This window comes from Coturnix japonica, chromosome 1 (assembly GCF_054131305.1).
Source record: "Coturnix japonica strain WE chromosome 1, WE-NBRP24, whole genome shotgun sequence".
Taxonomy (NCBI): Eukaryota; Metazoa; Chordata; class Aves; order Galliformes; family Phasianidae; genus Coturnix; species Coturnix japonica.
Window position 1 is genome coordinate 95,155,748 of NC_140663.1, and position 27,362 is coordinate 95,183,109.

The 27,362-nt window shown below is 39.6% G+C and overlaps 1 protein-coding gene across 6 annotated transcripts; it reads left to right on the forward strand.

The window, feature by feature from the left end:
• BACH1 (BTB domain and CNC homolog 1) lies at positions 1–27,362 on the forward strand. 6 transcript variants are annotated; one of them, XM_085527932.1, is made up of 7 exons: positions 1–152; positions 1,376–1,422; positions 8,195–8,278; positions 12,523–12,820; positions 16,120–17,502; positions 19,129–19,335; positions 24,015–27,362. In XM_085527932.1, the coding sequence occupies exons 4-7, from the start codon at positions 12,581–12,583 to the stop codon at positions 24,474–24,476; spliced, it is 2,292 nt and encodes a 763-aa protein (XP_085384058.1). In that variant the 5' UTR covers positions 1–152; positions 1,376–1,422; positions 8,195–8,278; positions 12,523–12,580; the 3' UTR covers positions 24,477–27,362. The 6 variants fall into 6 exon arrangements, with proteins under 6 accessions (XP_085384058.1, XP_085384064.1, XP_015736593.2 ...); XM_085527938.1 differs by lacking the exon at positions 8,195–8,278; XM_015881107.3 differs by lacking the exons at positions 1,376–1,422; positions 8,195–8,278 and adding an exon at positions 3,145–3,278.

Consider the following 27,362-nt stretch of genomic DNA (forward strand, 5'->3'; position numbering starts at 1 on the left):
GCCGCAGTCGGGCCGCAGCCGCTGGGACGGGAGCAGCCGAGCGGGACGGAAAGGGAGCGGGGTGAGGAGACGGACAGAGGAGGCAGCGGGGCTGCCCCACCGGCCGCCCGCCCGGCACAAGGCTGAGGGGAGGCGGCAGGAGAAGTGCTGAGGTGAGCTGAAGGGCGCCCTGCCAACCCCCCCACCCCCCGCCCTCGCCTTCTCCCTGAGCTCCCCCTCCCCCGTCCTCCCCCGTCACCGTGCCTTAGCGTGTCCCCCCCGTGCTGGGCTGGGCTGCACTGCCATCCACCGCCGCTTTGGGGGGCGAGGAAGGGGGGGAGCTCAGCTCGGGCTTGTTGTGCGCTGTGAAATGTTTGGCGCTCTTCGGGAAGTGTGGCAATTAGAAAAGAATTGTCGACTGCTTCTCTGTGGAGTTGTGGTTGCGTTTTTCTTTCTCGCTGCGGTCGCGGGGACCTCAAGTTCACAGAATCACAGAATGACCCGGGTTGGAAGGGACCTCAAGGATTATGTTGTTCCAACCCCCCCCTGTCTAGCAGGGCAGGTAGTAGCCGGGACCACGTAGTGTTGTGGGTCCTTTAAACTCTAATACTGCGCCGTGCCGAGAGGAAAACACTCTGGGATATCCGTATCAAACGTGATGAGACCGGATTAAACAGTCAGGGCGTTGTTAACTTAGTTCTTAGTTTGGGGGTTGGAACTACATGATCCTTGAGGTCCCGTCCAACCCGGGTCATTCTGTGATTCTCTGGTTTGAATTTAACGTTTAAAAGCGACTCAAGTGGTGCGATTCCTCTTGTGTGCCCTGGCGCATGGGAGCAAATCCGTGTGTACCTGAGAAAGTGGGGAGGCCCGACCGTGGTGGGTTTGTGGAGAGAAAAGAGTTGTTGGAAACAGGGTATTTGCATGGTGTGCGTCTCAGAAGGGCTTCCTTGGGGACACTGCTGTTGAAACAGTGTTTGGGCTTCTTCAGCTGTTCTTCTGGAGTGTATTTTCCAGTTCATTTAAATACAGGAGAAACTCATTTCTGTAGTCTGCATCCGTCCCATGAAGTGAATGGAAGTGAGATAAGTGGGATGCTGGGGAAGTCTGCATCACTCGCACGCCCTCAGTTATAACCTGAGTGCCAAACAATTACATCTGCTTTATTTTTGAGTGTTTTGTACTCAGAAGTGTCCGAGACAAAGGTTTTAGTGTGATCAGGGTATTCTTGAACAGTCATTTATGTTAATGTAAGAATTGCCATGCTCTTCACCTGCTGGCTTTGATCAAGTGTCACTATTGCTGGGCATAGGCCACGTGTATCTTAAGAAATAAAAACAGAGGCTTCTTTGTATTGAGTTGTAATATGAGTCCCAAACCAAATATCTTTCCCCAGCGCTTTGGATTCAGGAGTCCTTGTTTGACACCCTAACGTTTGATCATGTAAGTAAAGGTGTTAAGGCAACTTCCTCATTGGTTTCCTTTTCATTGTAAACCTGGCTTTCTCCCAGAGCTGAGGTGTTGGCTGCTCAAAGGATTCACCTCTCTGAGTGCTCTGAGTTATTGTCGTCCCTTAGGATTCTCCTGCTGAATGTTTCATGGGGGAGGTTTTAGGGACTGAAAAGACCTTTGTGGCATTTATAGCGCAAGTCTTGTTTATATGCAGCCCTTGGTTAAACAGTAGTAACGTGTTTGTTGATGCGGACGTGGGTGGGAACAAAACATTAGTGGTTGTTTCAGCAGCTATTTTTTGCTCGCATTGGTTGCGTGAATTCAGCTGGGTATGACCAAATTGGGGATAATGCACGAGGACCCCTGCAGCTTTCCCTGCCTCTGGTTCAGAAGTTAACTATGTAGGGGTAGAGAAAGGCTTCCTTTGCTGAAACAGATCATAGCCTGTACCATAGAAGAAACTTCATCTCCAGGAGCAAGCTGTGTTTTTCAGTTAAGGCAGTTCATGTGGTGGAGTGGTTTGGTTCTTCAGTAATACAAGGGAAACCTTTGTGTTTTGTATAAGTGCTCATTAGCAGGTCAGAGTAATGCTCAACTGTGTTTGTGAGTGACTTTAATTGTCAAGGCAGTGTCTGCACGTGTTTGGATTCCAGTCTTGGTCCTTTGGCTAATACTTTAATAGGAAAGTAAATAGCACTTGCTATTTCTGCTACTATTTGAAGTCTGGAGTTCTGTATCTTTTCTCCTTGTGTAAATTTGACTGGAATTAGCATTATTCGTATATGCTTTTTTTTCCATAGAAGTTCATATGCTGTTTTCATGTCAGTGTTTCTTAACACTTTCTTCTCTGTTTCATATGCTGTGAAGAAAAGCTGTGGAAGCAAGTGACAGGAGTTAAAAAGCTAATGCTTTAATATAATACTTTATAATAACAGTATGAAGATCATCTTCCAAAAGTATTGTCTTTGACTTGCTGCTGTTTGATCCTCCTTTCTTTTCATTTCTTACATCCTTCATGAGTTCTACAAATGGTTACAAGTATCTTTACTATTGGATACAAGTATCTTTAATGTACATAGTTGCGAATGGATTCTGACGGTCAATGATACAAGTGTGATTTGCTTAACTGTTGCAAGGAGTAGGATATGCGGATAGAAACATAAAGATGTTTGTTCTTTAAGTAAAGGCAAGAGCTGTCAGTAGGTGCCAGCTGTGCACACTTTGTTAAGTCAGTTTTATCCTGATCAGATATTTGGCTTGGAAAATATCTGATGGCCCCATGCCATTACTAAGGCTGTGCATAGCTGCCTTCCCAGAGTAATAGTTAAAGAGTGGAGCTGAAGGATTGCAAAGGTGGGATTTTGTTGCAGAGGAACCTCTGATATCCTTTCTATCCTATACGTTTTTAGCACAGAAACCGCAACCCCACAAAGTGTTAATTTTCATGTTGGATAGAAAAATTTAGTGTCTGAGTGTCATATAATGTGAAACTGCAAGTAGAAGTACCTTTTTAATATATATATTTTTTCCCTGTCTGGGATGTGATTATTGCTTTATATCATTTTAGGGAAACTATCCCAACCTTTATGGGGAGAAATCAGTGTTTATACAGTATCAGACTTCTGTGTATTTCATCAGAATCCCAGCTGCTGGAATCTTGTGTCTGCTAGGAAGCCTAATTCTTTGTCCTTCTCTCCCTGTTCCGAGTTCCAGGTGTTTAAAAACAACTGAATCTTTAGGCTTAAAAGCTGGAGAATAAATCATGACTCTGAGACATGACACTGGCCTGACTTCCCGTGATTCCTTTCAGTTCTCGCTTGTGACTTGTCAAGAGTCCAAATGCTTTGGTAAGAGTGATGGTGCAGAAATACAGCCTAATCATTTTTTAAAGCTCACTTATGTAATTAAGCGGCATCATCCCGCTGTGTAGTTTGAATGGTTTAGAGGTTTAATTATGAACTTGTTAATAATCTAAAGATGAGATGCGCTTTCTTTATAGGAGAAAGCATTGTTTTAATGAACGAAAGCTTAGCCGTTGTAATCAATAGGTTCCTTAATTGCAGTGTTCAAGTATTTTTGAGCTGATGCTGGGAAGGCGGTAAACATGAACCCTAAAATGCTTGTTCATCCCTTGTCAGCATAACATGAATCAGCAGCTATTAGCTGCTCCAGGCATTCATCTGTAATGTAACTTCATTTCCTTAAAAGGCAAGGTAGCTGGGGGCAAGCACACGGCTAGGAAGCTTTAGAAAACAGCTTTTGCACTGTATTTTGAATAAAACATCTATTATCCAAACAGTCTTGCTTTAGTAGTAGGGAATGGTGGTGATGATCACAGCAGGAAAATTTCATCTGGTGCTTGAGTTCAGCCAGCTGTGATAGTGCTGACAGTAAGGGCGCCCTGCCTGAGCTCCACTGGGCAGGAGCTGCACTCACTGCTTTTTTGTATCCTCAGGAGCTTTACCTGTGTGCTACTGAAAGTTCGTGCTATTATTGCAGAGGATTGATATCCAGCATTCTGTTAGTGAACAGCTACAGTCTAAGTAAAGAATAAGGAACAGGCTTTTGTTTACTGGTTAGTGAATTGAGTAACACTTGGACTGGACAATCGATAGGAAATGTAGCTCAAGGTCTTGAGAAGGAAAAACAAAACCCAAACCCTTACCTGTACACACATCAATGGTAGAGCAGTGTAACTAATATCCAAGTCTAGAAATAAAAGATCAGCTTTCTTTTCTTTTTTAATTTAGGAATCTCTGAAATGTAATTACTGAAAGATGGAAAAAATAAGAGATTTGCTCTTTTAGAAAAGCAGTGACTTGCTAGGATGTAACTTATGTAGACAATTTATTTAGTTATTTTTGCTTAGCTTCTGCTGGTACTACTTCTATCTTTGTTGAACATAAGACAAAAGAACCATGTGTCAGTTTGAGCTGCTTTATTACCCCTCTCGCTATTACAGAATCACAGCATTGTAGGGGTTGGAAGGGACCTCTAGAGATCATCGAGTCCAACCCCCCTGCCAAAGCAGGCTCCCTACACCACGTCACACAGGTAGGCGTCCAGGCGGGTCTTGAATATCTCCAGAGAAGGAGACTCCACCACCTCCCTGGGCAGCCTGTTCCAGTGCTCCATCACCCTCACAGTAAAGAAGTTCTTCCGCACATTAAGTGTATTACAGCTGATGGTTGCAAAGTACAGTCTTGTGTTCTGTTTGACAGTGAGTGTCTCACAGATGATCCACCAGACTTGGATGCTCTCTAGACTTCCTCAAATCCAGATCGCTCTGGATTCCCATTCGTGTTGGTGGGAATTAGATATGGGATTTTCTGTGTCTTTAGATTTCTCAGCACAGACCATCCGTGTAGGAAAAGGCTCAACTGCTGTTGATTTCCAGAGATTTGTGTGCACTGATTAGTATTTTTAAGAACATCAAAAACACTTGTACCCAGAATAGTCAAAAACTGTTTTGGTGAACGTGCTCAGGATTCAAGGTGTATCCTACTGTCATTTCTGCTTCTATTTACATGAATTTGCACTCTCGTGCCTCTATCTCTGCTCTAAATGCTGTTTAAGTATCTTTTGGGCCTCTTCCCTTAAAGAGCCTGAGAGCCTATGGAGCTCACTTCTATGACTCATTCAGTTTTTCTAGTTGTGAATTTTCTTCTAATGCTGCCAACTCCAGTTTGTCTCACATTCAAAACATTTGCTTTCGCTGTAAAACATAGATAGCCCTTTGTGTGCTGAAATGTCTCACCTTTCTCATTCTGGAGTTTGTGGTGTTTGAATACAAACTGAAGAATGCTGGATTTATTTACTGGGGTGATAGCTGTCATGTTGTTGTTGTAAGTTACTCTGTAGTGAAGTTCCTGGCATCTGTTGCAGACAGGCGGAGACTTCCAGCTGTTATTTTTGTCTTCTCTGTTCAGAAAGAATGATGCAAGTATACAGTAAAACAGAAAAACAATGAGATAACATCAGTTCTCTACATTTATAGCTAAGTCAACAAAAAGCTTGGTTTTAAACTATACAGCATCTGAGAGGTTTTCCTACGTGTGTATAATATACAAGGTACTCTGCTGAAATCTTCATTTAAAGTTTAAAAAAAAACCTGTTATTAAAAGCAGTGAATTAATATTGAGTTTATTTTTTTGTCAATTTAGTTGATCTTTATCAAAGAATTTTAGAGACTGGGAAAAGACCTCTAAGATCATCCAGTCCAGCCATCAGCCCACCCCCACCATGCCCACTGCCTATGTCCCTCAGTGCCACATCCACACAGCTCTTGGATGTCTACAGGAATGATGACTCCACTACCTCCCTGGGCAGCTTGTGCCTGTCTTTCAGACAAATGCTTCCTGATATCTGACCTAAACCACCCTTGTCACAACTTGAGGCCATCACCTCTTGTTCTGTCACTGTTATCTACAAGATGCTGACCTCCACCTCACCACAACCTCCATTCAGGTGATTGTAGAGAATGATGAGGTCTCCTCTGAGCCTACTCTTCTCTAGACTAAGTTCCTTTAGCTGTTTCTTATAAGACCTTTACTCCAGACCCTCTAACAGCTTTGTTGCCCTTCTTCCCTTCTTAGAACTCAAGGCCAGTGCTTCTATGTTTGTTTGTTTGTATTTTTTGTTTGTTTGTTTGTGTTAAGGGGACACAAAACTGCACACGATATTTGAGGTACAGCACAGGGGGATGATGGGATGATCTCCTCCCTGCTTCTGCTGGCTGCACTGTTTCTGATACAAGCCCGGATGCTGCTGGCTTTCTTGGTCACTGGGGCCTGCTGCTGGCTCACATTCAGCTGGCTATTGACTAATACACCCCCACTGTTCATGCAGCTTGCCAGCCACTCTATCCCAAGCCTGTGACAGATCATGAGGACATGACCAAAATGCAGGACCTGTCTTGTTGAACCTCATATGATGATTGGCCTCAGCCTATCCAAATCCCTCTGTAGAACCTTCCTACCTTAAAGCAGGTAATTCTCTATATTTGACACTTGTTACTTTGTTACCCTGGGGGTAGCAAGGCCCTACAGAAGGATCCGGACAGGCTGTATAGCTGGGCTGAAGCCAATGGGATGAGGTTCAAGAAAACCAAGCGCTGGGTCCTGCACTTTGGCCATAACAACAATGCCAGGCAGCGCTACAGGCTTGGGGCAGACTGGCTGGAAGACTGTGTAGAGGAAATGAACCTGGGGATATTGATTGATGCTCAACTGAACATGAGTCAGCTGTGTGCCCAGGTGGCCAAGAAGACCAATGGCATCCTGGCTTGCATCAGAGACAGTGCCAGCAGGAACAGGGAAGGGATTATCCCCCTGCACTCAGCTCTGGTGAGGCCGTGCCTTGAGTACTGGGTCCAGTTTTGGGTGTCTCACTGCAAGGAAGACATCAGAGGCCCTGGAACACGTTCAAAGAAGGGCAGTAAAGCTGCTGAGGGTTCTGGAGCACAGGCCTTATGAGGAGCGGCTGAAGGAGCTGGAATTGTCCAGTCTGGAGAAGGGAGGCTCAGGGGAGACCTTACTGCTCTTTATAACTACCTGAAGGGAGGTTTTGGTGATCTGGGGTGGTCTGCCTCTTCTCTCATGTAACTGGTGGGAATGGCTTCGAGCTGCGCCAGGAGAGGTTCAGGCTGGACATTAGGACAGTAGGAAATACCACTTCTATGAAAGAGTGGTCAGGCAGTGGAATGGGCTGCCCAGGGAAGTGATGAAGTCACTGACCTTGGAGGTGTTCAAGGAACATTTGGATGTTGTATTGAAGGACATGGTTTAGTGAGAACTGTTAGTGCTAGGTGGGTGGTTGGTGATCCTGTGGGTCTTTTCCAACCTTGGTGATTCTATGATATAAATAAAATACTTTGGACAGGGCGTGGATGTTTGGGGAAATTCTCTGCAGGAAAGCTGGAATTTTGGTCATTGTTCTGTGGGTGTTTGGATGAGTGTTGGAGGTGATGATTGCTGCTGATGTTAAAATCTGCAGTGTGCTAACAGGTGGGATTTTGTTGCCTGAAGGCTTCAAAAGGTGTCCTGACATCCACATCTTATTGCTATTACTTTTGATTAGTAATGAACTTTCCTGTTGGAATAGGATTTCTGTTTATCTTCTTACTTTTTAGTTAATTATTATTTAATTAAAATTTTTATTTTAATCTGTGTGAGTGAGATTTTTAATATAAATGTTAGGGTTATTTCCATGTGAGTTATAACACAGATATTTCTATATTTGCAAAATGTCATATGAAACTTTCTCCAGGACTCTTCAGCTGCCTGAATATTGTAGACATACTTCATCTTCAAGCGGTTCTTTTTCCCTGCTGTGAGTGTTTAGAGTTAAGCTGGTTTCTGTGCATGTTTTTGTCCGCTTCAGTGTCAACTGGATGCTTCAGAGCTTCCTTCACCTCAGGCACAACACTTCCCTTGTTGACCACAGGATGTTAATGTGAATGCGAGCTCTGCATGTGTTGTACTGCTGAGCATGAAAGTTAATCTACCTTGTGCCAGGTCTTTGTGTGTGGATGAGAAATTTTCTCCTAGTATAATGTTCCCACTCTTTGACTATCTATTCCAAGATAATACTTATCTATTATGTTCCGTCTGTAACTTAGCAACGGTAGTTCCTTATAGCTTGACGTGGGACCCAGCCATAGTGATTATCATCTCTGGAATATATGTGTATTGGTGTCAAATGAGGATACCTCATGGTTTTCCTGAAGATCTGCACTTGAGTGACTCTTGACTTCTTTCCCTAGCTGTATCTTCTTTAGAGGACTATCTAACTGGCCTACCTCATTCTGCCATCAGCTGGGAGTTCAGGAGAAGTTGTAAGCAATCTGGTGAGCACGCTTGAAGTCTGAGATTATTTAAAGTACCTTCCTTTGCATTTACCTCCATGTTAGCAATATAAATTAACAAATAACTGTAATTTCGCAAGGAAATGAGATCTGTTATTTCCTGATGAATCTTGATAGACATCTTGCTCTGATTTCTACATTGCATATTCAGACAAATTTATATTCCTCTTCTTCATATTGCTGGCAGTGCTAATTTGCGTGAAGAAAACAAGTATTTTATATGTCCTTTGAAAATAAGTGTGTGTACTTAATTGATTAAAAGTAGGGGTGTCTAAATCTACCAAAGATACATTGATTTTACAGGTACCTGTTGTTCAGCTTTCCTCTTGAGTCCTATGGTTGTAGGGATGAGATAAATCAGCTCATCTTCACTTGGAAGCAGAATTGTTATCACCTGTGCTTAGCAGACAATATTTTTGCCCTTAAGCGAAGTGTTTTTTTTTCTCAGTCACTGATGGCGAGTGGAAGCTGGGTAGTACCATGCTTGGTTGTGTCCTCAAAGGACAGCTTGATGAATTCAGCTGTAGTTTTCTGTCGGGTGCTTCTTATACTAGCACATGTCATAGTCCCTTTTTCTGTCCCTCAAGTCTATGAGTTTAAGTGCTCAGAGCTTGACATGAGAAGAATTTGAGGAATGTCTTTGTACTGGCGGTTCTAGTTTTCCGCCACTAAGTGAAGATTCGTATTGAACTTCTGCATTTTTTTTTCATCTTTAATCCTTTTTCAGCCTGCATTGCAAGGGCTACTTTGAGTTTTGGAAGGTCTTTTTGGATTCTTATCTCCAATGGTACTTGCTGTGTGGAACATCTTAAACAATACTTTTGGTTCTTGGCATCTTTTGCATTGAGCAAAAACAGTTGTTAGTTGACACTGACTTAATGAACGGTGATTTAAATGTATGGTCATCTGCAGACTTGGTGAAATTTTACAATTGTGCCTAATTTTCCTTCCTTAATTGTTCACTTTAAAATAAAGATAGTGTGATTACTGCCATTGGGCACCTGTGTAGAGACGAAGAAAGCCTGTGAGGGTCTTTACTAGGGGAAGAGTTGCAGAACAAGATAGCGAGTTAAAAGCTTCTTGATTACAACTGAATTGTTTTCTCCAAACCTTTCACTTCATCTGTCTATCCATAAATAGAATTCATTTTAAGTAATTTCGAAAGTCACCAGGAGAGTAGATGAACACAAAACAGTTTACAAAAGTACAGAGTTTTTTTGTTTCTGTTTCTGTGGGTGTGTGCATAACATATTTATAGACGTGGATAAAGTGGAAAGTTGAGTTGCCTGTCATGATGTGCTGTGATAAATGTGAGGCCATGCCTTTATTGCACAACTAGAAAACAGAATTAGGACACTCGAAAATTTGACCTTTGTCAGCACTTCTCTGAGGTGTGACAGAGTTCTAGTGGTTACATCTTTCCCTTTCCTAAATGATACTTTTTGTTTTCGTTAGCATTTTCAGCCTTTTGGTTCTTTTCCTTTTGATTTCTTCCTTTGCAGTCTAATAACCTTTACTAAGTTTTCCAAAGAAGACTAAATTAGTGTTTTGGTTATTTGAAGCCTCTTAAATTTTTAAGTGCTTAATGAAATGCTGTGTTTTATACTTTGGACATCTCAAATTTATATCCTGTTTAAAGGGACCACACCTCAAGTGCTGTGCTCAGTTTTGGTCGGCTTACTACAAGAAAGACATGGAGGCCTTGGAGGGTGTCCAGAGGACAGTGAAGCTGTGAGGGGTCTGGAGCACAGGTCTTATGGGGAGCGGCTGAGGGAGCTGGGGTTTTTCAGCCTAGAGAAGAGGAGGCTCAGGGGAGGCCTTATGGCTTGCTACAATCACCTGAAAAGGAGGTTGTGGTGAGGTGGGCTCAGCCTCTTCTCCCAGGTGACAGTGATAGGATGAGAGGGAATGGCCTCAGGTTGCACCATGGGAGGTTCAGGTTGTACATTAGGAAATATTACTTCTCTGAGAGTGTGGTGAAGCAGTGGCACAGGGTGCCTGGGGAGGTGATGAAATTACCAACCTTTGAGGTGTTTAAGAAACATTTAGGTGCTGTACTGAGGGACGTGGTTAGTGGGAAACATTGGTGGATGGTTAGACTGGAAAAATCTTAGAGGTGTGTTGCATGCTTTGTAGGGATGAAGTGAAACAGGTTGAAGTGAAAGCTGCTGTTCCTTTTAGCCTTCCAAGCTATGAAGGTGTAATGAGCTGAATGGGACACTGGAATGGATTATTATTATTTTTTTATGTGGTGAAAACCTGAGAGCAGCATATTTGGTGTGCACTGTTTGTCTGAGGGTTGGGAGGGCTTGAAGGAAAAAAGGGTGAGGAATGTCTATCAGACATTTGAACAGTTGAACTCAGTAGCAGTTTTGCTTAAATATTCACTCTAAAATAGGTCCTTAACCTTAATATTTCTGCATTCCCCACCACATTGGATTTGGTCTTCCATCTTGTTGTCAGTTCCTCTTTTCAGTATTTATTTCTGGTACAAATACAGTTATGCTTTGTTAAATTATATGTGCTCTAATATTTGAGGATAAGGATATCGTTAACTTTTGCAATTCAACTGTGATGTTTACTTAAACCAAAGCCTGTAGTCATTCATTGGGGGTGTATATATACATAAAGCTTAATATGTGTGTTTTTTTTTTACTTCTAGAAGTAATCTCCTCAGGATTAACTACTCAAGGTATAGCTAGTGCTGAGTGGGAAAGCATGGGGTCTGTGTGTGACTTTCCTTAGGACTTACATTTTCGCATAATAAAATCCCGTGTCTTTGGGCAGATGCCCCAAAATTGACTTATTTTTTTAGTCAAGTCACCAACTGCAGTTTTCTTTGTGAAGTTGAGTGTACAGTGTTCCAGTATGTTTTCCTACTATGTTTAAAACTGCTCTTGTCCTTTTTCTCTCTTTCTGAGTTGTGAAAGTTTCCTGTATCTGAAAACTGTAGATTTGCATTGGCTACAGTTTTATTGTTGCTGAGAGCTGGTATATCATAACTGTTGAGCAATGCAATGGTTGGGTAGTCCTGTGTCAGCAACTATGTTCAGTTACAGTAACTCTCGGGTAGAATAGGACAGTGGAATGGAAGTGCTTGGTCTGTTAATGTGTATTACTGGGAGCAGAGGTACGTTTTCCTTGTAGTTCACCAGTTCCAAATCCAACTATGAAGCTTCTTGATCAAACTTTAGATTCAAAGATGCTTTTTATTGATTTGCTTGTTTTGTTTTGTAGTTTAAACTTGAAGGAAAGCTCATTCCAGAGAAAGTAGGAGATGGGAAATGAAATGTGAAGATTAATCTTGAAAATGCTGTTCAGCTTCACATACTCTAGTATTGCTGGCTTCTCCCTAGCTCAAACATCTCTCAAACAGTAGGAGTTCAGAAATAGCATTGGGAAAGTTATGAGTTCACTTCCAAGTTTTTAAATATTTTATCACTTTCATTGTTATTTATTGTCCAGTAAACACTGTTATTTCAGAAGTTTACTTTATCATAAGAGCAATCTGTTGCCAGCTGACCAGAATCGCCTTCACTGCTTCAATATGAAAGCAGGCTTTTGATAAACATAATGATTAAAATAGAGATGAACAGAAGGAAGGTTATGGAAGGGGGAGGGGGTAGTCTGTATTAGGGAATTAAGATAGGTGGAAAGTAAGAGGACTAACATGATTTAAAAAACTGAAGTATCTGCTAGAGAGAAAAGTTCTAACAATGATTAACTGCTCTATCAGGAAAACTACTTTTGAAATAAAGTAAAACAAATAGTTTGTACTGTAATCAGTAAACAGAAGTAGCTTACATAATATCTTGCTGAATGGACCTGGGTTTTTTTTTTTTTTTTACACTTTTGTAGTATTAGAGTCTGAATATAATGATAATTATTTAAGCACTGAATGCGAGTTTTTAGGTGTTATGGTCAAGTTGTTATGCTTAAGGATTTGCTGTGGGAAAATTGGTACTTTGTCCCTAAGGTCACGTGAAAAATTATGTTTTTGTCTATGCATCTACTAAACCAATATTTAAGAGATACGTAATAGAGTTTGGATACTTGGAATGTTCATACCAATGTGTTGTCTTGTGAAATATTAAATGTTAAGCACATTTTTGCAATGAATTAGTACAGACAATGTATGTTCAGCAGTTTCTCTTAAGTTCTTGTACCATCAGTAGGTTCCTGTTTGAAGTGATTTTTATGTGTACAATTTGTTTTTCTCTCTCCAGACTGGAAGAATAGAAGCATGCTTTCCACTGAGACTTACACTAACATTTGTGATACAGAATGTCTCTAAGTGAGAAGAACAGCGTGGTTTTTGCGTACGAGTCTTCAGTGCACAGTACCAATGTACTTCTCAGTCTCGATGACCAGAGAAAGCAAGATATTCTTTGTGATGTTACTGTTTTAGTGGAAGACCAGCGATTTCGGGCTCACAAAGCTGTGCTTGCAGCTTGCAGCAGTTACTTCCTTTCAAGAATTGTGGGCCAATTGGATGCTGATCTTATCATTACTTTACCAGAAGAGGTGAGTGTTGTTTGCTTCTGTATTGTACCTACCCATGCTTCTGGTTTGTTTTGTTCAACTCTCAGCTCTGTTTTACAATTACCAGTAGAGATTATCAATAAAGAGAAGGGAGTTAAGAACTGAGGGAAGGAAATTTCTAAGCTGTAAAGCTGCTGCTAATTGAGATAAAGACTGAATAGGCTAGAGTGAACATTGCAGACTGGAGATAGATAAATGCTCTCCTGGGGAATATGTAGGGTATATAAGTTTAATAAAGTGTTTATTACTCTTAAATTAGTGCACTATATTCTAAGCATGTAAGTTTGTCAAAAAAAAAAAAAAAAAAGGAATATTTTGGGAATAATATGCAAATTAATGGTACTGTAATTTGCCCTTGAAATTAGCGTTTTCAAGGTTTAGTTTAAGAATATCTGAGAATACAGCTGTGCTTGTATTCATTGCTTCCAGCTTCTTGTTGACTTTCTGCGCTTCAGTTCCCCATTCTTTTTGTACACACATTGTTAGCAGCTTGATCTCCTTTTCTGCTGTATTTATACTTTAAAGCCAAGAACAATTGCTTGCTTTTTCACCTTAAATAAATATTTCTAAATCAGATTGAATTTAAAGGCATTTAGGGGGAATGAGCCGGAACCCGTCATGCATAGGAAAGCAATTTGGTTATCAGATATCTGAAGCATCTAAGACATTTAAAGATTCCAGTTGGTATTTAGTTGAAAGCATTTCAGATTCTTAAGTACCATCTGAAATCTTCAAGTGCCATGAGGCAAACAACTGTTTATATGAAACACTGTGCTTGTAAATGAAAAGTCAAAAGCCTTCAAGTACTCTATGCCCAGAAGCAGAAGTAAGCTGAAGAACTGGTACATGATCAGCGACTTTCTGGGAGGCTGTTTCTGGTAAACAGCTTGGGAAGGGAGTTAAAAATAACATGAAAATTGTTGGCAAGTCATCTAGAATCATTAAAGCCAGGAGGAAAGGTGCGTGACAATGAATATCTGTAGTGACGTCACTTCAGCAACTTGTTTGTGTACAAGAGCAAGTTGAACACTACCTTAACATAATTATGTATTCAGAAAGCCTGTATCTTCCTAAAATAGCTCATTCACTAGCTCTATAATAGCACTAGCACAAGGATTCTCTGTAACTGTAATATCTGATTACTGAAAACCAAAAATGATCACATCATCTCTTTTAAAGAGCTTCCCCGATATTTGCTATTCTCCGTTGATGAATTTGCTACAAACTGATGTTACACCATGATAACACTGTCAGCTTTATTCATTCTTCCTGTTGCCTCTGTATGTTCGTTTCTTCTTCCCTCTCTTCTCTATAGTGGCTTAGCATGTTAATAATGCAAATAGTATGAGTGAGATAAATCCTTTTAAGCCTGCAACTTCACAACATTGTCTAGTACTACTGATGTAAAAGCTGAATGTGCTGCAATAACAAGCAAAAATACCAGCAGAGCATCTTCTAATAATTTGATCTCATCACTTGGTAAAAAACACTTTGTGAAATTTGAGTTTGTCTTTTGGAAACTACTAAATGTTTTGAAATGAGTCAGTTTATGAAACTGAGTACTTGAGAGGGACAAATAAATAAATACTAATTGGCTTGGCAATTTCTTAACCCTTTTGATCATCCAAAGTTTTTGAAGTTCAAAATAAAATATGCCGGTCCAAAACGTGAAATACTTGAATATTGACATTAATTTGTTTCATATATATCATCAAAGCTAACCGGTGACACCTTGCTGTCAGTCGCTTCTATTGTCTTCCTACAGAAGTTACACTCTGAAATTAGACTGCCGTCAGCAATACAGATGAAACAAATAGCTTCTGCCAGACTTCTCTTCATTCAGACCAACAGTCTTTCCAGTGATAGATCATGTTTGAGGAAAGCTAGCTAGAAAATATGGGAGAAAATATGAGGAGCAAAGTGTTTTTTGTTCTGTAAATCTTTCAATTTATTTATTCTTTTTTAGCAAGGAGTGGTAAATGAAGTATGTACAATTTTGAAACATATTCGTTTGGTTTGGTTTCATGTATGAATGTAGTCTGTTTACAACCAATAAATCTTATTTATTTATATTAGGTATAAATATACCTTGCAAGCACATAGATAAACTCTTCTCCTTTTCACTTTTTTTTTTTTTTTTTTAATTTTTTTTGAGGATGAATTAAGAATACTGACCAGATCACCATGTCGTCTTTAGGGTATATTTGAAACATTTTTAGAATTCTTTAGGTTTAAGAGTTTTCAGAATATTTTGCTAAGCTGTCTGCATAGATCACTTCAACTGCCTTTTATTTGGTATTTCCATGTTCTTTAGAAATAAAAAGCCCAGTGTGTGGGCTTGGGCTAGAGTAGTAATAATAATGGACATACTCCATTTTATTTTTACTTGCTAAAGGAAGTAGCGTGTAACTTTTAATATGACCATCTGTTTACACCTTTCTAGCTGCTTTCTTAGTAATTTTTTCAATGATAAGCAGGATTGTTTATCTTTGAATTCCCTTTTAGGTAACTGCTCTGTAGTAGAAGCTGAGTTGATAATGATGGAACTGTTCCAAAAGGCTTACCTTCTCCAAAGAGACTGTAACTGCTGTTGGCTTAGGGTTTTGGTTACTATTCTTTTTGTCCATGAGAGGAAGAAAGGCATAGATGGCTACAGTAGTAAATAATTGTGTGCGGTCAAATTCAATTACTTCAAAGTTCTTTATATCAATGATGCATGAAACTGAGCAAATAGCAGTAATTGCTCTTTAAAGGAATGATTCATGCCAGCAGCGTTTTGATCTTTCTCAGGAATAACTCACGTGTAATTTTACTATGGAAATTATCTTTATAAAATTTGAGTCCCTCTCCTGGTTTTCAGATTACAGCAATAAATTTCACTTTTTAGTACTGTATTATGAGAGTTATTTAAGAGGTTGATCACAGTGAAGAAAATAACTGCCATATAAAATATACAGGATATAATTATTTCTTATTTGCTTCACAATGTGGTGTGTGGCCAGATTTCCTTTCTGAAGCAAAACTGCTGCTTGTCTCTTGTTCTTTGTCCTGATGGCATGACTTTCTGAATACAGGATGTGAGTTCTGGGTGTTTAAGCCCATGTACATGTTGGGACTGTAACTAGAAACTTGGCAACCTAACTACTACCCAGTGAAACAGAAGTGGATAAGTGGGGCCTTGTTCTTTTTTATGTGGTTTGCACTGGTAAATGGGAAGCAAGAGAGTTTCACCAAGCAGGAAGTTGGCTGTGCTAATTTTTTTCTTGTTTTTTCTTCCATAGGTAACGCTTAAGGGATTTAGCCCCTTGCTTCAGTTTGCATACACAGCTAAACTTATTTTGAATAAAGACAACGTGTCTGAAGTTTGCAAGTGTGCTGAATTCTTGGGCGTACGGAACATTGAAGAGTCTTGCTTTCAATTTCTCAAATTCAAGTTTTTGGACTGTAAATCAGATCAAGAGTGGCCTAGGAAGAAATGCTGCACACAGCATTGTAGGAAAGTAAACCCTAAAATTAGCAACGTGGATGATGGAGACCTAGAAATAGACGATGAAGCGGAAGAACTTCTAGAAAAAGAATATATTCAAGCCTCTCATGCAAAGCTCTGTAAAGATGACGACAGTGCTAAAGCATCACCTGCCCTTCAAGATAATGCCAACCCAACCTCAGATCCTATGCATTTAGAAAAAGGTAATGTTTCCAGCTCATCTTCCCAGTGCCCCAAGTATAGGAAATTCCAGAAAGCTTTTGGAAATGACAAAGTTCATACTTCAGATTCCAGTTCCAGTACTAAAGATGTTCAGGTGCCACCAATTGTAACCTTTATCGAGAAGGAAATACCTGATAATGACAGCCCAACAAAAGCTCAGGAGTGCGTACCTATGCAGCTGGTCTCAAAGTGTGAGGAGACTCAGGTAAAAATGGAAGAAGGGGAGGAAGACATTGAGAAAAAAGAAGAATCAAAGAGAGATTCTGTGACTCAAGGAGTATCATGTCCTGTGGAGAAAATGGATGTTGCTGCTTTCCCCCAAAACACTGCTGCGCCTCATGGACTTAATGCTGTGTCTTTTTTACGTACTTGTGAGCAATATGGTAACTTCAGTAGCATGCAAAGCACCACAACCTTATCTGAAAAAACTCCAACAGGTACTGGAGCTGAAAGTGACAAATTTGAAAGTCATGACAATGCAACTTTAAAGGTTGATTTGTGTACTAGGGAAGCCATTAATGTTACATCAACTGGTGATCGAAGCAGTGTGGAGAGAGAGGTAGCAGAACATCTAGCAAAAGGGTTCTGGAGCGATATTTACAGTACAGAACGCTGTCAAATCCACTTACCTTCTGCAGTGCCAAAAGAACGCTTGGAGCCTATGTATTCAGCAAAGAAATCAGAGTGTCCATGGCTGGGTATCAGAATCAGTGAAAGTCCTGAACCTTGCCCTCCGCGAACTTTTACAACATTGAGTTCTGTCAACTGCCCCTTCATAAGCAATCTTAGTACTGAAGGATGCTCCAACAGCTCTGAAATAAGCAGTGGAGATTATGTTCAAGGGCAACAGCAAGAACAGTGTCCCTATAATTATGTGATAAGTTTGGGAGAGGATTCAGAAACTGATACTGAGGGAGACAGTGAATCCTGTTCAGCTAGAGAACAGGAATGTGAGGTAAGAACATTCTTGTTATCCTTTGCTTCCCTGTCTCTTAAGGCCCTTCTCAGAAATCTAGTTCTGCAATATAGTTTCATTACTTCTTGTTGTAAAACCTTGGAAAATGGAAGTTAAAGTAAACGTTTGAAGGTTTATGTGGGAGAAAACTGTTAAGTCAAGGAGACTTTAAATATTTGGAAGGACACTGAAGTGATAGATGCTTAGGTGTTAGATCTCTTCGGATATGTTTCTGGAATAACCTTATGATCAACTTTTGACTTTTAAATCAAGTACTGTAGAGGATTTTTTAGTTTTTTTCTCTTTTTTTGTCTACTTCATTTAAAATTAATTCTAAAATTCATGGTGTGTTTTATAGAAACTTGATTATGGAAACATGTTCTTCTTCAGACTTGAGAAGGTGGGAGGGAAATAACACTTCGCATTACCTGCAAAAGGAGAAGACAAGTTTTAAAGCTGGCAACAGTAGTTGTGCATTTAAGAGTGTTCTAATAGCATCGCTTTCTCTGAAACTTAGGTTACATTTGTTCTCTCCAAATGCAGAAAATGTTTGGCACTTCTTTCCAATGTGTCATTGCTTTGGTAGGATTTTAGACAGATGCCCTAAGTAGTCAAATACCAAGTGGTTCTATTGCATATGTAAAATGACTTCAGTGGTAGTTACTAGGATTGTAGAATAGCAGGGTGCCTCATTTTGCTGTGGGACATTGAAGGGACTTTTGCCGTAAATGGAAGCAACAATTCCTGTAGCAGGTTGGCAGGTCAAATAAAGGGCTGGGATAGGCTTAAAAGCATTTCTCATCTCTACATTATGAAGAAGTAAATGGCATAGTGAAGGCAGTACTCTTCCCCTTGGGTTACATGGGATAGGCAAACACAAAAAGGATGTTTTTCTTTCCAAATCAATTTCAGATACTTGACTACAGTAATGGAATAAATTTTGCTTCTTAATTCATTCCAGTTTAGGGTTTGTAATAGTGTTTTTAACTGCATACTTAAGAATTCTTTATAGAGGTAAAGATGGTTTTCAGTATTTGTCAGAGCTGTATGATCTCTGTATGTTTCCGAAGCTCTTGCTTCTGTAGCTGAGGTGTATGTTGAGTAGCAGCAGCATTAAGGTGTATAAAACAAGCGTCAGCTACCTGTACCTTCTCTGTTTTTAAGTAGATGCCTATTTCAAATGAACTTTTCCTGCAGAAAATATAAGGTATAAAAATTTATACAGAATACAGGCTTATCAAGTTAGAGGGAACTTCAGGGTGCAGTTGTGATTCTTGACCCCTATTTTATTTGCCTCCTAACAGTAACTTACTTGCCTAGAATGTATCACTGAAGTGATTCCCTGTACACAGGGATAGACTTCAGCCTACTTGAATAAGCTTTTGATGATGTAGTGTAAATGTGCAGGGTACGTTGTTACTTTGCTCATACTTGAGTTCATCTGCTTGAAGCCCCTATGCTTTTATCTAGTTCCCCCAATGTCTCTTCTAGCTTGCTCTTGTTTCTGAGTTGTAGGAATAAGGTGTTGTGGTAAAGAACACTTAAAATTTAAAACTTGAGATGATCTGTTGGAATATATGTTTATCAGTTTCACCTTTGGGCTTATAATTGTACCTTACGTTCTAGGTAAAACTGCCATTTAATGCGCAAAGGATTATCTCCCTTTCCAGAAATGACTTCCAGTCATTTCTGAAAATGCATAAATTAACCCCTGAGCAGTTGGACTGCATCCATGATATTCGAAGACGAAGTAAAAACAGAATTGCAGCACAGCGATGTCGTAAGAGAAAACTTGACTGCATTCAAAATCTTGAATCCGAAATTGAAAAACTGGTATGTATGAATCTCATTATTCATATGACTTCTGTCTTTCTTTAAATGTTTTTCCTGGGTATCTGCCAGCAGCTTGGTAGTGAGGCAGTGTTACTTTATCCACTGAAGCTCAGAAAATGATCTTAAACAGATGATGTTTCAACACATGTTGATAGCAGTCCTAGATTTACTGTACACTTCAGTGCACATTTTTCCTTCTGCGGTTTTCATTCAAGTAAAAGTGCATCACAGCATGAGTCTGAGTGAATGCTGTTTCTGAAGCACATCAGCATTGAGTTTTATTACACAGAATGTTTCTCAATCCTACTATCCTATCCTGCTCAGTTTCCTACCACTTCACTTTCTTGCTTTGTGATTTTGTTCTTCAGTGCATGCTATTGAACAGGCTGCCCAAGGAGGCTGTGGATGCCCCATCCCTGCAGGTATTCAAGGCGAGGCTGGATGTGCCTCTGGGCAGCCTGGTCTGGTGGCTGGTGACCCTGCAAATAGCAGAGGGGTTGAAACTATTTGATCATTGTGGTCCTTTGCAACCCAGGCCACTCTATTGCTGTTGAAGTTTACTGTTATTAGCTGTGTAAATCTTCGTTCTTGTAACATTTCAACATGGGCTGGTAAATTGTTTGCTGAGTCTTTAATCTTGAAATTGGCTTGTGGAAGGTAGAGTTCAAGAACCTGCTTACAGTTTTAGTGTTTATCAAGATAGAAGCTGAGGAATTATTGCATAACTTCAGACAAGTGTGCAGAATCCCAAGTACTTATAGCAGGAAAATCATTGAGTGGCTATTCTTAAATGTTTCTGACTCTGTCATTTCAGTTTTGCTGGTTACACCGTCCGGGCTATGTAGTTCAGTGGATTATGGTTACTGTACACTTAGTTCATGTCGGTGGTGATTTAGACTTTGTTCTTTATGTATATGAATTTGGTATCTGCGTCAGATAAGAGTATTTGCAGTCCTGTAAGCACCTTCTGACCTTAGAAGGAAAAGGAAAATGAAGTTAGAGCAAAGCACCATGGGCTGGAAACTTCTTTCCGAGAAGTGATTCATCTTTCATTAAACATACTTCTGCAGAAAGTCAGATGTTGAAGGAAGGCTGAGAGCTGAAAGGGCAAGTCCATTCATTCAGTGCGCTAAATGAAGATGATGTTCCTGAGGGAGGAGGGAAATCAGGTGATTGTGTTGGCAAAAGTTATATTATGCAGGAGGCTAAAATGAGAAGCTGCAGTTCTGAAAGCTCAGAACTTTGTTGTCTTAGTGTCTTTCCGTTTGTTTTGTAACCTTGTCAATATTGTGCAACAGTTTTACCCCCAAAATTAGATGTGATTCATCTGCAAGATTAAACTTGTAGTTGACTAAATGGCTGATAATCACAGTGTAATATCCTTTTTCTTTTTCCCTGTGGACCTACCCTAAAACTGTGTGAATGTCTTGTTTTACAGATATCATTGTGCAAGTGCTAGACAGCGAGTGTTTAGAGTTGTGATGTGAGGTCTGAGTTCTGAATTGTGCTCTGGGCACAACAATTTCTAGTTGCTTGTTTATTCCAGCTGTGCAGGTTGGTTTCTTGTTTGGAACTGTTGATCTTGTCTTGCATCAGCTGGTGTTATGCACAGTCAGACTTGTGGAAGTGGTGAGCAAATACAGAGTCTTTGAGGTCTGTCTGAACATAGCTTCTGAGTGACTGGAAAAAAAGAGGCATCTGTGAAAGGTGGTGTGTGGTACACCCGTGTTTCTTTGGGCATGGCAACTTCTTCCTGCTTCTCTAGATTAGTCATGGGTCTCAGAAGTTACTTGTTGATCTTCCCATGGTATTCTTTTTTTTGTTTCTTTGTGAGGGGATAATGTGGCATGGCTGTAGTTTGAGAACATTTGACAAGCAGATAACAAGTTGCAATTCACAGAGTATTAGGAAACGTTCAGCTAAATTCCTTGTTCTGCTTTTCAGGATGTGTGGCATGTTTTCTTCTGTTTATGTCTTAAGTTGTTGCTTGTTATGTTTTTGTTTACTTGGGTTAAAACACAGTACTTGTGGTGTGCTTTGGCGAAAGTCACATATCAATTTCATTAGCAGAGGCTAGAAGCTGACTGGGAAGTGGCTTTGCTGAAAAGGCCCTGGTTTGGGGGGGGAGGGGGGAATGGTTATCTGGACATGAGCATGAGTCAACAGCTGAGCATGAGTCAACAGCTTGTCGGAACTGAAAAAAGGCTGTCAGCATCCTGGGTTGTATAAACAGGAGTGCAGCCAGTGGTTTGAAGGCAGTGATTGCACTCCTATACTTAGTAATCATAAGGTTGAATCTAGAATACTGTGCCTGGTTTTGCCTTTGTCCTCCCTGTGCCAGATGGTCTTCCACTCCTAACCTTGGAGTGGGGTTAAGAGAAGATCCCTGGAACAGTTGGGGCTGAAGTACTTTGTGAGAAGACAGACAAGATGGGGCTGCTTCTGCCTGTACGAGAGTTGGCTGTAGGGAGACAAAATAGCCACCTACCTGTTTCTGTGGGTAGGCATAAAGATTATATATGCTACTTCCCTGGAGGCACTCAAGGCCTGGTTGGATGGGGTCGTGGCAGTCTGATATGGAGGATGGCAGCCCTGAGAACAGCAGGGGGTTGGAGCTCAATGATCTTTAAAGTCCCTTCCAGTTGAAACCATTCAGTGATGTAGACACTGGAAACACTCCAGCTTCCCAGTCAGGAAAAGAAAAAGACGCTGTCATATATGATAACTGTAGGTTTCAACTAGACATACAGAAAACCTTTTTCTAATGGGGATAGGGAGGTGATGTTGAGGTAACATGTACAAGTTGTGCAGGTTCTGTCCTAGGAGGTTTTTGTCACACCGCAGGACAAAGGCCTGAGCAGCCTGATCTTGCCTAGAGCTGATGTTGTTTTGAGCAGGAAACTGGACTACAGACCTGCTGCAGAGGTACCTTACCACCCAAATGAATCTGTGAATTTGAAACTTATGTTAATCTCCTTGTGCTCCTGGCTTTACACTCTGTACCTGTGATCTAAGAAGTATAGTATGATTGCAATCTTGGTGTGTATTCTGCAGCAAAGAGATGTAAGAACTAAGTAGGTTCCTCACTAGAAGTAGTAGATGTTTCTGATTTTTATGATTGCTATCACTTTGTAACAAGTTATCATTACTTTGCAGTATTGAGAAATGCTGCTAAAATAAAATAATATTGAAATATAATGACTCAGGGAACTTCCACAGGAAAAAATCTTTGTTAAAGTTTGTGTTGAGTAATACGGACTGTTGAAATAAGCTGGACGAATACACAGCTGAGTGCCTCTGCATACCCCAAATTTGCATAAAGTGATTTCAGATGGGGACATGTGGCAACAGCTGCACTGTTTTCTAATCATTTTAGGCAAAAGGGGACTGGCAGCAACTGTTTTCCTTGCCAAGTGCTACTTTATGCTAGTGGGTTCTTTCTGAAAATGGTAGAAGCTGCAGTATGAGTTTCTCCTGTAACTGAGAATGTGAGAAGAACTAAAAATAACTGGTCTTTCTAAGAATGAATTGGTCTAGCAATAAGGTAACCTGGGACAAATATGTATTTCTCACAAGCTATTTAAAGCTTTGAGTAGAAACTGAAATTTGTCTTCAGAACTCTGCCTTTTGTAGTTAGCTGTCACAATTCGAGTGTATTTCTTTCTTGTTTGTTTCCTGTCCTTTTTCCTCATTTTTCTTTTTCCTTTCACAAGACATTGTTTATTCCTATTGTTATTCCTATTATTGTTATTCTGAATTTCTTTTTGTCTTTGCATCTGCAGCCAGTTGTGCTTCTGGTACTTTCTGGTCTCAGAAATTTGACTTTGCAGTAAAATACAGGTTAAATTTTAACGAATTATACTTCTTTACCATTTGATGTTCACTGGGTGAATTGCTTTTGTTGCCATGTGCTTGAAGTGTAGCTGTTCAGAGCAGTTTTATATCTGTGAAGTATCCACCATTCTTAGGCATGTTTGTCTAAACAGAACTTAAACTTTTCAGCCTGCATTCCCCTGCTCTAACAGAGGTTATCTACCTGTTGGCACTACAGTCCTTATCTCTTGGGTTCACTATTCTGTCAGTCATTGGTTGCTATAAATTCTTTAGGTGTTGGTTTACTTCAAGGCACTGATTACAGCACTAAGTTACTGCATTTCCAGAGAAAATACTTTGTCCACAATTTTTAGCATGTTTTGTTCCTTGAACTATTCTGTTCACTTTAGAAACACATCTGATGTCCATTGTTTATTCTACAGCACCTCACCTCTTGAAAATTAAGTTTAATCTAACAGTAGTGTCAATACTGAAAATATGGTAGCTGTTATATACATTTAAATGGAAACCAGGTTGTTTAGTGTTTAGTTGACCTAGTGGTAGCAGTTCAGATATGCTATCATATAGAATTAGTGTTTTGGGAGTATCTACAGTTAAGTGGGTCTAGCTTTTATTTAACAAGTAAATTTCATTATTTTGGCTGTCAGCATTAGTTTGAAAAAGTTTAATGCCTGGAAAAATACCTTCTGATAGCTGAGCTGACAATTCAAGATAGAATTTTTCTTTTAGTTGTTACTTGGTTCTGTTGCTGATGATCTTCACAGCGCTGAATTCCTTCTGTTTCAGCAGGCCACGTTATTTGCAGCCTTGTTAAAATGTAACTAAAGCTTTCTTCATTTTTGCAGCAAAATGAGAAGGAAAACTTGCTGAAGGAGAGAAACCTCATTTTGTCAACTCTGGGCGAGACGAAGCAGAATCTGACCGGTCTTTGCCAGCAGGTGTGTAAGGAAGCAGCCTTGAGTAACGAGCAAATCCAAATACTTGCAAAATATTCTTCCTCAGATTGTCCACTTTACTTTTCATTCCCGGAGAGAGAACGATCAGCTCCATCTGAGGGCGAGGTCACAACACCAACAGCTACAGAGTTAGTAGATGATCTTTCGAGTGTTACACCTACAGATGAGCAGATTTCTTGTTATCAGCGTGTGAAAAGTGTGTGCGATGCAACATATGATCAAGTACAAGAACTACATCCAGTTCCTGTAAGAACATTGGAAAAAACTTCACTTGTGGAACAGTGTGGGCAGAGTGGTGCTATCACAGACTTCTGTCAGCAAATGACTGATAAATGCACTACAGATGAGTAAATCTATTCTCTTCCTGTTGCCAGCTTCTCAGCACTGCAATTTAAAATGAAAATGAGCATTATTGTGCTGTAATTTACTAAGTGAAAGGAAAGATTGATATTTCTTTTAAAACTGTGTGGAGAATTACACAGCCATTGTTGGCAAGCTTCGGTTTGCTCTGTGTAGTTCTTAAGTGTAATTTGTATGTGTCAGCCTTGGAGCTTTTTCTGCATGGTGATGGTAAGGAGTGTTCAAGCAAGTTGTTTGAAAGTATAAACGTTCACAGATGTTGATTCGAGAGGAAGTTTTCATTCAGATTTAAGTAGCCTTCAGTCTGGTTTATGCCACAGTACCTATTGCCGCTCTACATCTCAAGTAAACGTTCCTGACAGATGTTTATCACAATGACTTCTATACATGGAGTGCTTCAAGATGGTTTTTTTGTTGTTGTTGTTCTCTCTGTCAGACAAACCTTAGGAAGCATATATAGCTTTGTAGATGTTTATTTTATAGATGAGTTAGGATTATGTGACAGTTTGAGGAGATTCTGGCAGATGCACTCTAGAACAACTCATTGCTTCCTGCTGTTCCCATCCCTGTTACCAGAGCCAGCTTTGTTGAATATTTGTCTTAGCTTTCCCATGTATAGTTAAGATGACTGGAAAAGCAAAGGTGCTGCAGCATACTGCTCTCTTCTCTGGTTTTTGTGTGAGAAATAACAACATAGTTATAGTACCAAAAGCAGGAATTTGATAAAATTTGTTGTTTTTACAGAATACATTGGATCCTCTGGCATCTGAATCCCAGGTGCTTGTTAAAATTGATAAACAATGACATTCTGTCCTGGCACCTATTGACCATATTGCTATCTGCGATACGTTGGAATCAAACCGCTGTGAAAGATTAAGGACAGTTATCATTGTTATTAAGGTAGTCAGGCACAAATTCTTCATAACCTGAGTGCCTACTTGCATTTTAAGTAATCTGTTTTTGTTCTCTGATCACTGGGACCAGTAAAGATCTATTTCAGAATTTTAATTTTCAGAATATGTTTATGGCTAAACCTGTAGTGCGTTTTCAATGGCTTATAAGTATAAATGTATAAGAAGTGTAACAAAAGAGCTGTAAGGATGACTTTCAGTTCATCTGTGAAGGAGAATTTCAGCCATTAAGGTAAAAGAAACTTAAAGTAATCCCTTTTTTTTTATTTTAGATTTTTACGTGGAAGTAGATGCACATTGTATACTGATGATTCTTTGTTACTTAAATGTTATTCTCACACCAGAACTGAGTATTGAACCTCACCACAGAAAACTTTAATTTTGCTGGTTTACAAAACATGAAGAATCTTTTACAAGCCAGTGGAATTCTTCATTTCCTACCTCAGAATGTGTATTAGCTGTTTGTGTCTTTGTGTGCATGTACAGTAGGCAGAAGCTAGAGCAAAGGACTATTGTAAATACTGCTTTGCGGTTTTGTCTTGCAGTGAGACAAAACTTGCTTAAGAAATTTCTTGGTAATTTTTTTTTCCCCTTCCTCTTACTAGGTAACATAGCATTAATAAATATATTAAGACTATCAGGCCACTTATTTAAAAGAAAAATTAAAATTGATGAGTTTCAGCAGTACTTTTCTTAACCAGCACCTAATACAAGTGACTACACTACCTCACCTGTGGGATTGAAGGTTAATTCAAATCTCTAGTAATATCTTTGGATTTTCATTATATATCATTACATCAGGGGGGAAATTTATGTTAATGGGGCATAGCTTGTATAAATCACAGTGCTTGCAGTGATTGAAATTCAGAAATAAATACTTCATTGTGGACATTGTGAAATTTACTACTTTGGAAATACTCAGATAACTGAAATTCTTTTAAATGAACACCATTTATATATGTTGATCATGTATGTGCATTACTCATGAAGCTCTATTTGTCTGTTCTCCAGCATCTGTTTATCTCTGACTAATTTAATACTGCCTCCCTCATGTGCTGCTGTCATGGGCAGTATATTAAGTGTTTGTTTTTCTTGTTGGTTTGCTTTATAAGTAATATTAAAAACAGAGTCCCAAAGCTTCTATTGTCCATACATAACATCACTTTTTAAAGTTGATGATATTCTGAAATGACACGGATAATGACGTTAAAGCATTATCCTATAATACATGTACTTTGAAATGGGATTTCTTAGGTTAGATGTATTTGTTATGAATTGATTGAGCGTATATGTAGACAATGAATGACTGGGAATATAAATGAGTCCAGTGGCCCTAATCCCTGATTCACCTGGCTGAGGATGAAACAAGGTCCATGATGACCAAGTCCCAGAAGGTAGAGTATCCACCAAAAAGAGTTGTGCTCTGTTGCTGTGGTCTTATCAGCCATGGCTGACTTCCATCTAGCAAACAATGTGGGGCTTCCAGTGTGGAAGCAGTGGCTGTTATTTCATGTCTGGTTATGATAAAATTAATGTAATGTATTTAATCTTGTGATGAACACGATGAAGTTGAAGGGTAGGCTTTTGCTTATCCAGCTGTATCTAAATTTGTAAAATATTTATTTAATACTCTAGACACACAAGTTGCATGTTGACTTCTATAGGTTTTACCATCAACTTGCAAAAGTTAAAAATGAATGAGTTTTCTGATACTGATTCTCAGGTAAATGTTTTGGAGGCTTTTTTTTTTTTTTCTTTTTCCAGTAAAGAAATACTCAATTTTAAAACTGTAAAATACTTTGTTAAAGCATGTTTTAAAGTACTTTGGACAGAATATCTTAAAGCCATAAGAGTATGATGGCATACAGATTGTAAAATAAACAGATAATTACAACAGTTGATTTTGTATCTTTCATAATTCAGTATTTTCTAAGACTACAATAAAAACCACTATCCTTTCTACAAA